This window comes from Mus musculus, chromosome 12 (assembly GCF_000001635.26).
Source record: "Mus musculus strain C57BL/6J chromosome 12, GRCm38.p6 C57BL/6J".
NCBI classification, from domain to species: Eukaryota; Metazoa; Chordata; class Mammalia; order Rodentia; family Muridae; genus Mus; species Mus musculus.
Window position 1 is genome coordinate 13,450,014 of NC_000078.6, and position 14,393 is coordinate 13,464,406.

The 14,393-nt window shown below is 43.8% G+C and overlaps 1 protein-coding gene and 1 pseudogene across 7 annotated transcripts in view; one reads left to right on the top strand and one right to left on the bottom strand.

Moving 5' to 3' along the window:
* Positions 1-14,393, top strand: part of Nbas (neuroblastoma amplified sequence) — a 368,280-nt gene that overhangs the window by 180,913 nt on the left and 172,974 nt on the right. For all 7 annotated transcript variants that reach the window (XR_003950086.1, XM_011243895.2, XM_006515215.2 and 4 more), the window contains exons 39-40: positions 3,040-3,116; positions 3,472-3,609. Coding sequence is in view for 6 of the 7 variants with exons in the window: in XM_011243895.2 (XP_011242197.1) it covers positions 3,040-3,116; positions 3,472-3,609 (215 nt within the window). In the remaining variant the exon portion in view is untranslated. The remainder of the gene's footprint in view (positions 1-3,039; positions 3,117-3,471; positions 3,610-14,393) is intronic.
* On the bottom strand, positions 4,644-5,995 carry Gm6736 (predicted gene 6736; annotated as a pseudogene).

Genomic DNA, 14,393 nt, shown 5'->3' on the forward strand with positions numbered 1-14,393 from the left:
GTGCTGTAGTAGAGAAATCAGCAACAGTTGTGAGGTGCAAATACCTCAATGGTGGGATCGAGTAAAGCTTTTGATAATATGAATTCAAGTGTATATGATCACAAGGCATTTCACTAAGGCCACAAGTAAATAAATGACATCCTTATGGAAACAGATTGTGCGTGGACCTAGAGCTGACCGCCCATGGACTGTCTTATTGAAGTTCTGACAGTGGCAGGTTGTGGCTTGTAGCAGTTTTTGTGGACAAGTTAAGTTGTTAATGGCTAGAGAATTGTAATACATGAGTAAAGCTGATGACTGCTTTGCTTTTGTGCATCATGAGTTGGAGGGTTGTTCTTGGAAAGAACAAAATCATCCTTATTATAATAACAGAATGTTTCCCTAAATTACAAACCTATGTTTTTATTTCATTTTATTTCATTTTATTTTATTATTTTTAATTAAGATCCCAAATCCTGCCCCATCATAGTTCCCCCTCTCAAGTCCCTCCTTCCCTCCCCCCTTCTCTTTGCCTCTGAGAGGGTGGGTACCCACTGGGTATCCTCCCACCCTGGTGCATCAACTCTCTAAGATTTTGTAATCCTTTCCCACTGAGGTAGGACAAGACAGCCCTCGGGTACATATGTACCAGAAGGTCAAGCCCATGCTTTTTGGTTGGTGGCTTAGTCTCCGGGAGCTCTCAGGGGTCTAGGTTAGTTGACACTGTTGGTCTGCCTGTGTGGTTCCTATCCTCTTCAGGGCCTTTAATCCTTCCTCCAACTCTTTCATAAGGGTCCTCATGCTTGGCTCTGGGTATCTGCATCTGTCTCAGTCAACCGCTGGGTAGAGCCTCTTAGAGGACAGTTATGTTGTTATATTCTTGTCTGTAAGCATAACAACATACCATTAATAATGTCAGGGATTGGTGCTTGCCCATGGGATGGATCTAAGGTGGGGCTGGTTATTGGTTGGCCATTCCTTCAGTCTCTGATTCAAGTTTGTTCCTTTATTTCTTTTAGACAGGTCAAATTTTGAGTTGAAAGTTTTGTGGGTGGGTTGGTGTCCTTATCTCATGACTATGGGTCCTCCCTGGCTACAGAAGGTAGCCTTTTCAGATTACATGTCCCACTGTTAGGCATGTCAGCTAAGGTCACCTGCATTGAGTCCTGAGAGTCTCCCCCATCGCAGGTCCCTGCAACTTTCTAGAGATCCGCTCCCCCAACCCCAGCAACTGCAGATTTCCATTCATTCTCCTTGCCTTTTGGGACTCTCTCTTGTCTCTCCCCATTACCTGATCCTCTCACCCCATTCCCCCTTTCTGTCTCCCACCAAAGTCCCTCCCTTCTTCTGCCATCCATGTCTATTTTGTTCCCTTGTGAGTGAGACTGAAGCATCCTCACTTGGGCCTTCCTTCTTGTTTACCTTCTTTGGGTCTGTGATATATCATAGGTATTCTGTACTTCATGGTTAATACCCACTTATTAGTGAGTACATACCATGCGTGTCCTTTTGAGTCTGAGTTCCCTCACTTAAGATGATATTTTCTGGTTTTATCTATTTGTCTGCAAATTTAATGATGTCCTCATTTTCAATAGTGGAGTATTACTCCATTGTGTAAATGAACCACATTTTCTGTTGAGGGACATCTGTGTTGTTTCCAGTTTCTAAGTATTACAAATAAAGCTGCTATGAGCAGAGTGGAGCATGTGTCTTTGTAATTTGGTGGAACATCTTTTGGATATATGCCTAGGAGTGGTATAGCTGGGTCTTCAGGTAACTATTTCTAATTTCCCAAGGAAGTGCCAGATTGATTTCCAGCTTGGTTGTAAAAGTTTGTAGTTCCCCACTATATGTTTTTAATTTTTAAATTGTGTTTTTATCAGTTGGTGTGAGTGCATGAATGTCTGTGCACCATGTATGTGCCTGGTGCTTTCCGAGACCAGAAGAAGGTTTTGGATTCCCTGGACCTGGCATTGTGGGTGATTGCATTGCCATGTAGGTTCTGGGAATTGAACCTGGGTTCTGTGGAAGAGCAGCCACCACTGAGCCATCTCTGAAGTCCCTTCTAAAACTGTTCCACTGCACTCGTGTTAGGGTGTTCATGCAATCACCCCAGTTAGCCATTCTTGATAGACATGAGTTTGCAGCATGGCCCTAGTCTTTAAAAAGACTCTGTTCTGAGGCTCTATCTTGGTTGTCTTTATGCTTGAGCTTTCTAAGAACTGCTCTGACAGGATTTCCTCAAGTGTTAGTAAAACACTTCAACCTTTCCCGGTTGTGGGGAGGTTACTGTTTAACAGTTTTATATGGTCTGTGTTAAGTCAATGTCAAGTAGATTTTCATGAACAGTTAAAGCATCTGAAGCTATTTATCCATTGGAATCATTAAAGGCTAAAGCATGATACTTTTAACAAAGAATGCCCTGTAATTTTTATAGTTTCTTTATTGTTAAGAATATTATGCAATACCATATACATATAGCCATATACCATATACAATAACCATATGTACTACCCATTTCCATCTCAAATTCCCATATAGCTCCCTGAACAGGCACTCTCCATCATTTTTTTTTCTTTTGTACTGCACTAAGTCCAGTTAGTGTTTCCTTTCTGTAATGGCTGTGAGCTCTTTTGGTGAAAAGAGCATGGCAAATGCTAATGGTGCCCACAGCTCTTGAGCAATAGTGATTGCCCCTCCCCCAGCAACTCTCAGCTGCTGAAGGCAGTGTTTCTCAGGAAGGACAGCATCGACTCCTGGCTCTGAGAGTCTTCTCTTCCTGGTGGTCCCTGCACCTGTCAGGTAGGCGTGGGGCAGCTTGTTATATATGTCTTCTGCACTGCTGAGCACTCACCTCTCTTTCTCAGCCCTGTGTATCTTCCACTTAACGCTGCCCTCTGCAGAATGCAGCCTCTGAGAAAGGCTGAGAACAGCTCATCTCCATGTGTACAAACATAAATATTTAGAAAGAATTTTAACAGCATGGCTATTTAACAAAATAACAATGGCAAGTTCTACCCTTAGTAATACAGTTTTTGTTTTTGTCCCCTGTATATTCAGTTCTCTTGCAACTAGCAAGTGATGCTTTGCCGAATGACATGACATTGGCTCTTGCTTATCTCCTTGCCTTACCTCAGGTAAGCTTACTTATCAACAAAAAACTTAAATAAGCAAATTTCTCTCCTGAGGGTCATTGTCAGTGAAATTATGTATTGTATGTGTCTTCTTTTGCTTATAATTCCTAGGTACTAGAAGGGCCTAGCCAGTATCCAGAGTCTCTCCTCTATAATGTATCTTTGGTGTTCATCTTTCAATCTGCTTTTACACTACAGTCTACCTTATGCTTGGGAAAGCATTTCCTCTGCATGTTACCATGGACACAAGTTGATGTGAGGAAGTGTAGTCTATAGTTTTAGGCCAGTCACCATGTGGTTGTGTCTATGGTTTCACCATTTGCCTTAGCTCAGTCGATTCTGTGATACTTCTTCCTAGGTGTTGGATGCTAACAAGTGCTTCGAGAAGCAGGCTCATTCGGCACTGTCTCTCCAGCTGGCAGCCTACTACTACAGCCTGCAGATCTATGCCCGATTGGCTCCATGTTTCAGGGACAAGTGCCATCCTCTTTACAGGGTGAGTCCTTACAGTTTCTACTCTAGTCATGGGTCAACCTACAGCTGTTCTGTAATAGTTAAAATAACCCCCTTTCCTTGTGTGCGAACACTTCCTAGAAGACAGCGATGACCTTTCCTGTGAAACTTAGTTGCTTCCTGGGTAGTATGAAGAGGCAGATTGTCTAATATGGATGGTGAATCCTGATTCTCTGTCCTTTTCCTTTCAAAGATGATTGTACCTTAGTACTTAGGAAAGACTAAAACGTAGAATTATTTTTTTTAAAGTCATATCCCACATAGCTCCCTGATGCTGGTTCTCTAAATTAGTATAGTAGATGTCTTACTTTCTTTTCCTGTTCTTGTGTTAAAATATGGACAAAAGTTACTTAAGGGATAAAAAGTTTATCTTTAGCTCACAGTTCAAAGTCTGTGCAGACCGTCATGGGAGAAATATCAAGGCCGTGGGAACTTGCAGCAGGAGTTTGCAGTAGGAGCTTGCAGCAACAACTCATATTGCATTTACAGTTAGAGATAAGAATGCGTACATGCTGTTAGTTTTCTTTATTTTTACATCCAGGACCACAGTCCAGGGAAGTGATTTCATCTGTGGTAGCTGAAGCAAGATTCTCCTCCCCTGGGCCAAGGCAGACTCTTAAGGAATAATTTCATAGGTGTGTCAAAATTCTAGCTGTCATAATCATTCTAAACACATCAGACTCTTAAAGTATGTGACAAACACTGTACTTGTGACAACTATTGCTCTCATCTTCATTTTTTTATTTAAATGGAAAAGGTGCCCCACCAACAGCGCAGGCTTATCTTCCTAGGACAGCCTTTGTAGAGGATGGATTGCTCCTAGCTGTGTTTTAGGTATCTCAGGAGTGCTTGGCTAAGAAATAGCATTGTGCTCTTACACCCACTAAGTTTGAGGTATTCATTTGAGGACTTTAACTTTGTTTCTTGGTTGTCACTTCTATTGTCTACAATTTTGATTAGTAATTTTGCATAAAGTTAGTCTAATTTTGTTTTAAAACCTCAGATTTTTTTTTTTTTTTCACAAAAGCAGTTTTTATTTGAGGCAAGGAGAAGTCTGACCCAAAGGATTACAGTTCTAAGCACTCACATTTAAGTGTTAGTGGCACGGCTTGGACTCTAAAGCTTGCTTCTCTTTGGTTGGAAAGGGTACTTGTGTTAAAGTCCTCCAGGTGGGTAAGAAGAAAGACCAAGGAAGGCTGGAAGAAACACCTTGGCTACTGGTACTGCCCTCCAGACTCTATGTCAAACTAACTAACTCTCACCATCTGGTTTGCAAGGTGCCACCTAGTGCAGAGACACAGGACACTTGCAAGGGCAGATGAGGCAGAAAGAACAGGTGCAAGCCACTTGAGGAGGAGCAGGGATCCGCTCGCCACAGCTTCAGACTTCGGCGTGGAAGGGGTAATCCTTGTGTTTGGCACAGCTCATCAAGGCGCACACCCTCCAGTTCCTGTTGTAGCTGAGTAGAGTGGCCATGTCCTCGCTGCTCAGCTCAAAGTCAAAGACCTTCAAGTTCTCAGCAATGCGCACTGGTGTCACAGACTTGGGGATCACTACCAAGTTCCTCTGAATGGGGAACCGGATCAGCACCTGGGCTGTAGTTTTATTGTACTTGGCTGCAATTGCTTTGATCCTGGGATCCTCCAGGAGAGACGGGTCTTCAGGCTTGGCCCAGGGCCTGTCAGGAGAACCAAGGGGACTGTATGCTGTCACCACGATGCCTTTGCTGTGGCAGTATTCAATCAGCTTCTCCTGAGTTAGGTACGGGTGGCACTCGATCTGGTTCACCGCAGGCTTATATTTTAAGCCAGGTTTGTTCAAGATCCTCTCAATCTGAAGAGGGTTGAAGTTGGAGACACCGATTGTTTTCACCAAACCTTCATTCACTAGTTGTTCCATAGCCGTCCAAGTGTCCACAAAATCGGTGTCACTAGGTATCACGTTCCCTGAGGCATCCAGTGGGAAATAGTCGGGCCCAGGCTTGAACCCCGTTGGCCAGTGAATAAGGTAGAGATCCAGGTAGTCCAGCTGCAGGTCGCTCAGTGTCTTCTGGAAGGCTCCTTTCACCATGCTCTTGTCATGGAACGTGCACCACAGCTTGCTGACAATGAAGAGATCCTGCCGCTTCACCACCTGCTCCTTGAGCTTCTCCTGGAGGGCCACTCCCACCTCCTTCTCATTCTGGTACACCTGGGCGCAGTCAATGTGGCGGTACCCCAAGTCAATAGCAACCTTCACGGCCTCAGTCACCTGGCCAGGAGGGGACTTCCAGGTGCCCAGGCCCAGGGTGGGCATCTTGGTGCCGTTGTTGAGTTCCAGATGGCTGGCCATGATCGCTGCACGTTACAAACCGGGACCGGCAAATGTGCCTTTTTTTGATTTTTGAGACAGGGTTTCTCAGTGTAGCTCTGGCTGTCCTGGAACTCACTTGTAGACCAGGCTGGCCTCGAACTCAGAAATCCGCCTGCCTCTGCCCCCCCGAGTGCTGGGATTAAAGGCGTGCGCCACCATGCCTGGCTTTTTTTTTTCCCTCAGATATTTTTATGTGAAACAAAGAGCACCAGGGATTGTAGCAAAGGTTAACCATATGCAAGTCCCTGGAAGCAATTCCCAAGGATGTGAAAAAATTCAAATAGATGCATATCAATGAGTCATGGTATGGACTGAGAATGAAGTACTTGAATGTAAGGAATATACTAATGCCTTGATGTGGCACAGCCCACACATTGACACCTGACTCAGGAACTGACACTGAACGCCTTGGAAACTTTGGCACTGACTAATGTAGCAAAAGTGGCCAACTGGGCAAGGCCTGACAGCAGTACCTCCTTCTTGTTATGGCCCAAGTTCCTTATGTTTTGACCTTTCTAGTTGGGAATAAACTCCACTGCAATCCACCACCCCACATCCAGAGCAGTTGCAGCCAGTGCGCCTCCTCCCTGCTGTGCTGGATGGGTCCTTTGAGATTATATGGGAACAAACCTTTCCTCCCTCGAGTTGCTTTGGTTAGATATTAATTTCTTTCTTTCTTTTTTTTTTTTTTGGTTTTTTGAGACAGGGTTTCTCTGTATAGCCCTGGCTATCTTGGAACTCACTTTGTAGACCAGGCTGGCCTCAAACTCAGAAATCCACCTGCCTCTGCCTCCCAAGTGCTGGGATTAAAGGTGTGCGCCACCACGCCCGGCAGTCTCTTTTTTCTTGTTGTGACAAAAGGCAGTGACAAAGGCAACTTATAAAAGAAAGTGTGTAATTGGGCTTATGGTCCCAGAGGGTTAGAACCCTGATGTCAGAGTGAAGGCAGGAACAGCTGAGCGCTCAAGTCTCAAGCTGCAAGCAGGAGGCACTGAGGAGGGCATGAACTCTTGAAAGCTCAAACCCACCTGAGTGACACACCTCCACGGACAGGGCCACACCTCCTTCTTTCCAAATAGTTCCACCAAATGGGGACCAAGTACCCATATGAGTCCCTGGGGCCACTGCCATTCACACTAGCACAGGCACCTTGTCATGGAGGTGAGTTAGTAACTAAGTAGGACATGAGCTGAGTTTATTTTGTGCTTATTTTCATTAGTACTTTATTATATACAAAAGGAACAAGTAATTGTTGAAACATAGTCAAGCTTTACTTTGGCAAATGCTTTGTACTTTGTTGAAAACTTGACTGTTTTCCCCAGAATGCCAGTTGAAATCTCAGAGCATGTTTGACTGAATTCTCTGCGTGGTTATCTTGGTAGTCAGTGCGTATGCTTAAAAGGGGATGCTCTCTTCCATTTCAGTTTATGTCACTGTGTTCGTTAGCTTTTGGTCATGGCTGCAGTCACCAAGAGAAACAATTCTAAAAGAAGGAAGGTTTCTGCTGCTGCTGTTCCTAGTTCCAAGGTTTGAGTTTGTATCTGGTTGACCCCATTGCTGGAAGGAGGCATCCCCCATCTTCATAACAGGAACACTGGCAGAAGTTGCAGAGAGAGGAGGGAGGATATTATGGATTTTTCCTACTCCAGTTTATTCTGTCTTGTCTCCTAGACTATGGGATAAGTACTTCTTATCAGTTTGACACCCAGATATATTTCATTAGATCACAACTTTCCAGCCCTGCCCCTGAACTAGCTCACACGTCAAGTGCATTCAGTCCTGCACCATGAGTCTCCATAGTCTTTTTAAAAAAAAACAATTCTTTTTATTAGATATTTTCATTTATATTTCAAATGCTATTCTGAAAGTTCCCTATACCCTTCCCCTCTCGCCCTGCTCTCCAACCCACCCACTCCTGCTTCCTGACCCAGGCATTTCCCAGAATTGGGGCATATAATCTTGGAAAGACCAAGGGTCTCTCCTCCCAGTGATGGCTGACTAGGCCATCTTCTGCTACATATGCAGCTAGAGTCACGAGCTCTGGGGGTACTGGTTAGTTCATATTGTTGTTCCGCCTATAGGGTTGCAGACCCCTTCAGCTCCTTGGGTACTTCCTCTAGCTCCTCCATTGGGGGCCCTGTGTTTGATCCAATAGATGACTGTGAGCATCCACTTCTGTATTTGCCAGGCACTGGCATAACCTCACAAGAGACAGATATATCAGGGTCCTTTCAGCAAAATCTTGCTGGCATATGCAATAGTGTCTGCATTTGGAGGCTGATTATGGGATGGATCCCCAGGTGGGGCAGTCCCTGGATGGTCTTTCCATCTGTCCCAGCTCCAAACTTAGTCTCTGTAACTTTCTCCATGGATGTTTTGTTCCCCATTCTAAGGAGGAATGAAGTATCCACACTTTGATCTTCCTTCTTGATTCATGTGTTTTGCAAATTGTATCTTGGGTATTCTAAATTTCTGTGAGTACATATCATGTGAGTTCTTTTGTGATTGGGTTACCTCACTCAGTACTTACAGTATTCAAAGTGCTAAGTTCCAAGTGCCTCTGTAATGCTCAAGGTACTTCTTAGCTCTAGGATCCATGAAAATAAAAGCAACATGCACACTTGCTCTTTTCAGTGGCACTCAGGTAAATATGCCTGTTCCAGATGAGAACGGGAGACAAGGAAGGGGAGACCATTGTATTCAGACTGATAATAGAGGTGTCACAGTCATGGTGAACCCAAGTTACAGCCACATGCTCACTTCTGTGTCACTTGTGACTAACCCAGTACAACAACTTAGGATAGAAGGGTGACCTTCGCTCACAGTTTTGCATCCACAGTTGATATGTGTCGGGTATAAAACAACCAAAATGTCAAGGCAGTTATGAGTGTGTGGCAGAGGCTGAGCTCCTCATGGCAGTGGGGAAGAAGAGAAATGAGGGTGTGGTCATGATATAGAATTCCCTTTTCCCCCCCCCCTCTTTATTCAACTTGGCCTTATAACCTATGACACAATACCAGCCACGTTCAGAGCAGGCCACTCAGTTAATGCCTACTGTAAACTCAGGTGCGCTCAGAGGAATGACTGATTAATCTCCTGAGAACTTCAGCTTCCATATTTAATCAAGATGATAATGAAAATTAACCATCACAACCATGGCAACATCCTACTACATGCATAGTTCTGTACTGTACTTTCCTTGAATTTAAAAGAGTACAAAGCTCTCAGCCCACTCATCACTAACTATACCTGCTACACATTCACTCTGTCCTTTCCCATTGGATTTAAACAAGCAAGATGCCTGACATCAGCGAGTTATCCATGTTCTTCTCATCTGCTTAAGACACTGTACAAGGTAGCTGAAAAGATGGCCCAGGGGTTAAGAGCATGTTTTTGCTGAGGACCTGAGGTGACCCAACACCTGCATGAGAAAGCTCTCAACCATTTGTAACTCCAGTTCTAACAGATCCAATGCCTTCTTTTGGCAGTTGTAGGCACACGTAATCCTGTGTGCATCCCTGTGTGTAGAGACACATGTATACATAATTTAAAAATAAAAATAAATCATTAAAAAGGGAGAAGAGAGGGTATGTTGTGTGACCTGTGGTATGTAGGAACAGAAAGTTCGTGTGCACGGCTGTGAACCACTGCTCCCTAGTCTCATTACAGATACTGTAATCAGTAGCTCACATCAACATCAGTTCTGTGCACTGGGTGCATACAAGACCAGTTCTGTCAGCAGTCAGGAGATGGGAGGAGCTCTTGGGGCCCTTACCTCTGAACGGTTCTTTATCGGTAGATTCTAGGAGGGAGTCACCATCTTTAGTTGTGTACATTATGCTGGCCTTCCATGCTTCAACTAATAACTCTAAACCCACTGCCACACAAATGACATCACGTCCAAATACAAAACAGTGACTTGTAAGGGAGATCATGGGGAGAGGGAAGTGCTGACATAGAGGGAGTTAGGAAGGTCAGAGTGGTCAGTATGCAAAGCACACTTATATAAAAGTGTAAAAAGACGAAAGAAAACTCTTTACAGGATGGCTGCATAAGGTGTGGATCAGAGTACTGAATGCAACAGACAAGATCCAGTATATACTCTAAGTTACCGCTTTTAGAAGCCAGAAATCTTGTAACAGAGCCACACATGGTCTGTTCTTAGTTTCAAAAATAGCTCTAATGAATTCTTTAGAGGGAAATTGTGATAAAAGTTATAGCTGTTATTTCCTTTGTCCTGAAGGAAAAAGTTGTCAGCAAGCAGAGTTCCTGAAGGGGTTAGTAAGTGTAGAAAACTGTTAGGTTCATTTACCCCTCTTTCACATCTGTCCACCGCCATGCCCTTCTTCAGGACTGCTCACCATCTTGCCCGAGCAGTTTCCTGTAGCATTGCCCATCTGTGCAGGACCCCCTCACACCCTCGGCTTGCCCCTTCATGTTGTGCACACTCTACTTTTTAGAGATTTTACACTAGGTAATGAGGTATTTAAAGGCATGGTCTGTTGTGTTTATTAGATTTCTCAGTGCTCAGAGCCAATCCTGGGACACGAAGAGGTAATAAACAAATGTTTCTTGGGAATATAGTTGGAAACTCATAATTCTACACTCTACCCTGGAAGATTGAGCTATGTGTGTTTTTAGTGACTGTCTCACATCTGGCTACTCTGAGGCAGGCAGTATTCTGGAGCTACCAATAGTGAGCACAGTTTATAAGTCCCTCCCCACTTAGGAACTGCACTCTCCTGGGAAATGGGTCTGTGCTGGTTCTCTTTTGCAGCTTCAGGAAAACAGCATGACCCAAAGCGACTTTCGAGGGAATTTATTTGGTTTCAGATTCCAGAGGGAGTGTCCATTATGGCAGAGGAGGTATGGCAGCAAGAGGCCTGAGCAGGAAGCTGAGGGATTGTATCTTCCATGAGAACACAAAGCAGTGAGTGAAGTAGAAGTAAGATGAGGCTATAAACTGCTGTGTACTTCCTCCAGCAAGGTTGTACCCTGTGAACATAACACAACCTCCTTAGAAATGGCCACCAGAGGACCAAGTGTTCAAACACATTCAGACTACCACATAATACCGTGAGCAAAATGTTAAGGTAAGTAATGGGAAGGAGAGTAGTGTGAATGTGTGCATGCGTGTGTGTGTGTGTGTGCGCGCGTGCGTGCGTACATGTGTGTGTGTGTGTGTGTGTGTGTGTGTGTGTGTGTGTGTGTGTGTGTGTTTGCATACATGCATGTGTAGTACTCAGCTGTCGCAGGAGAGGTGACAGTTGATAGACGGTAACCTTGAGTGAAGCATGAGCATCACTGTGCAGCTACTGACAAGAAGACTATTCTGGAGAGGAAACGGCGACACCACAGTCCCAGCAGTGTCATTATTCTGCCATATACACTGTGGTATTTTATCACAAGGTATTTCGGTCGCTCTTAAAATTTTACTTTATGAAATTCACAGCATAAAAGAGTTGCCTAAGCAGAGAAGGGATGAACTGATCTGTGTCCAGATGCAGGCCTTTTAGCTGGCTAAGGGAGCGTCAGGAAGGCGAGTGACGGCAGTCAGCTCAGCACCTCGTTCATAGGAATTGCCAGGGCATTGTAGACATGTAAAGTGAGCCTTGCAGCTACTTGTCTGCTTTAAAAATTCCAGCACATCCACCCTCCACTTGGTCCTTTGAGCAGCTCCATTGCGCAGGGGACAACTCTTTGCAAAACACAACTCAAAGGACAGTGGTGAGTTGCTCAAGGTTACTTCAGTAGAAAGCGACATCCTGTCAGAGCTTTCTCTGCTCATTACGTGGGCATGCTGGCACTCTAGCTTTTTGCAAAAGAAGGAGTGTCACTTTCTTTTTGGACCTGAGTGATCTTTCTGGCATACAAGTCTAATGGAAATTCCCAGCAGGGTATTTTCATGTGCTGCTGCGTCTATAATATGAAATCTAAACCCCCGTGCATGACAGATAACCTCCCCAGTGAACTGGCTGTCTCTTCCTGTCCCTCGAGGCTCATTTCCTGACATTACGTCTTTCAGAGATTATATTCTAGCTCTTCTGAAATTAAAATCTTGCTGTGTGCCTCTGTGGCTATGTGGACTTAGTCCTTTCTTGTCAGCTATCTCCCTGCCACCATGAACAAAGGAATCGGAGACAAGGTCCCTTCCCTGATGACCTTTCTGCCTCCTTCACAGAGAGTGGCCTCTTTCTCTGTCTCCCTTATTTCTTGTATGTGTACTTAGGGAAAGGCTCTCTAATGATATTATAGGCAATGCCCATGTGTCTCCTCTCAATTCAATGACTGTGTCTGAGGGCAAAAATTCAATTGCTTCCTATATCCTTGGGACCTAATTCCTTGTACATACTCAATGACTGTGAATTGGCATGTAAATAAATTCGTGCATTGTGTCTACTGTTGTGCAGTGGGACATTAGGATGCCAAGAGCTTCAGATGTGCAGATGTGAGGTCCAACCTGCACGGACTGGAGGGAGGAGGAGATGCAGGCACTGGAGCTGGGTGCGCTGAGTACACAGGAGCGCTCCACAGACTAATGACTCATGACTTGACTCTTTTCAGCATCTTCCTCTGCATCAAAGAGCACCGCTGAGTTCAGAATTAAATATGACAAACTCTTGATGAATCATCCTGGAAATTGAAATCCAAGTGGTTTCAATTTGTTGCCTCCGCACACTAACACCCAGGGAAGCGCAGCTTTCACTCACTTGTCTTGCAGCTTGGCTCTGACTTCTCAGTCTTTTCACTTCTCTCTTCCTGTGGCTAAGCATGTGGGCATGCTGCTGTTGATGGATGGATAGACTTTCCTGCCTGTGCTTTATGAAGGGCAGGGTTGTCCAGCGGGGGCTGGGACTCACCAGGTTTTTTAGGTGGCATTTGGAGCAGCCTTTCTCACCTCTTTTCAGTTTTATATACTGATTGGCAAATGAGTATTTAAAAAAAATTATCCCCTCTTCTAACATTTGTCCTAATTTTATATCATTTTTAAAGTATAATACATAATCCATACATGGCCAAAAAGTGCAGGTGGAGAAGATGGTATACAGTAAAATCTGTTTCCATTTCTTGCCTGTCCAGCCATATTTAACAAATATTCATGTTTATTTGAGTGTATTTCAGACAGGTTGATGTGTGTCTTAATTTCCTTTCACATCTGATGTTTGTGGTTGTGTAAATGTGTCTGGATGTGTGGTCTTGCTGCCATTTTTGAAGTTCTGAGACAGTATCAGTTAAATGGAGACATGTCCTTTAGCTTCACAGGCTAGAGAAACACATGCAACAGGGATGAAATCCCAAACGACAGGGAAGACTCTTTCTAAAATATGTACTTTTTTTTAAGCTAGTAATTGAAAATACTAAGGAGAAAATTATCTCAAAATAATAGCTCTAAAGGGGACACCATACAATTTGTTTACAACTTTATGAACAGTATGACCTAGAAATGGAAGCCATCAAATACAAGACTTGTTCCTTCTACAGTGTACAGTTGTAGCATGGACAGACTTTTGTAACTACACATACCTTGGCTTCAGAGTGGCTTGGCTATAGTCTTTAAAGTAAGCATATTTTATTCACCCCTTGAAAAGTTGTTCTGTTTCAGAGGTAAATAGAAGAGTTGGTCACACTTTCCCTTTTGGGGCTTTTGGTGCCTTTTTTATGCTGTTAGGTTTTCCAGCCTATGTGATAGTTGGCAATATTACTTTGAATATTGAATGTGGAAGATTCCAAAGCTACCTGTGAGGTCTTTTAGAGACTGAATGCTTTCACACTTACAAATTATGTCTTCAGGCTTCAGGGAGGACAGGGTGGGGTAGAGAGACAAGAGAAATGTTTGAAAATACTTTAAACAACAAAAATTCCTAAACAATGTTAAGTGCAAGGTTGGTTCTGGAAGGCTCAGAGATGCGTAAGTGGTATAAAGACAGTGTGTGGGAGGCCACGTGGTTTGAATTTCCTTCCCAGCTCTAGACTGCAGCCACTCACCCTGAAATAGAAGCAGTCATCTCAGAGATGGGTGCAGCTTGCTTGTCCCCCATAGCTGGGTTGATATGAAGTTCAAGTGAAAACACTTTTGGAAGTTGAAACATTTTACATTTGTAGAGGCGATGGAATGTGTATCAAACGAAGCACCAGAGTGATTCTGAATTAATTTGGAGTATTTTGAGAAAAGTCGTGAGCTCATGGGGCAATTTCTACCAAGATTTAAGTTGAATTTTAGAAGTAGTAATAACCAGTCAAGCCCCTTAAGAAAGAAATACAAAATAATAGTGTCAGTAAGCAAATAATCCACACAGGCAGTTACAGTCTATAGCACACCCATCCACCTTATCTCATTTCATCTTTATGAGGAGTATATAGAAGTTGCTTCACGTTTTAAGCCATATACTTGATGACTGAGAGGAACAGCCAGGA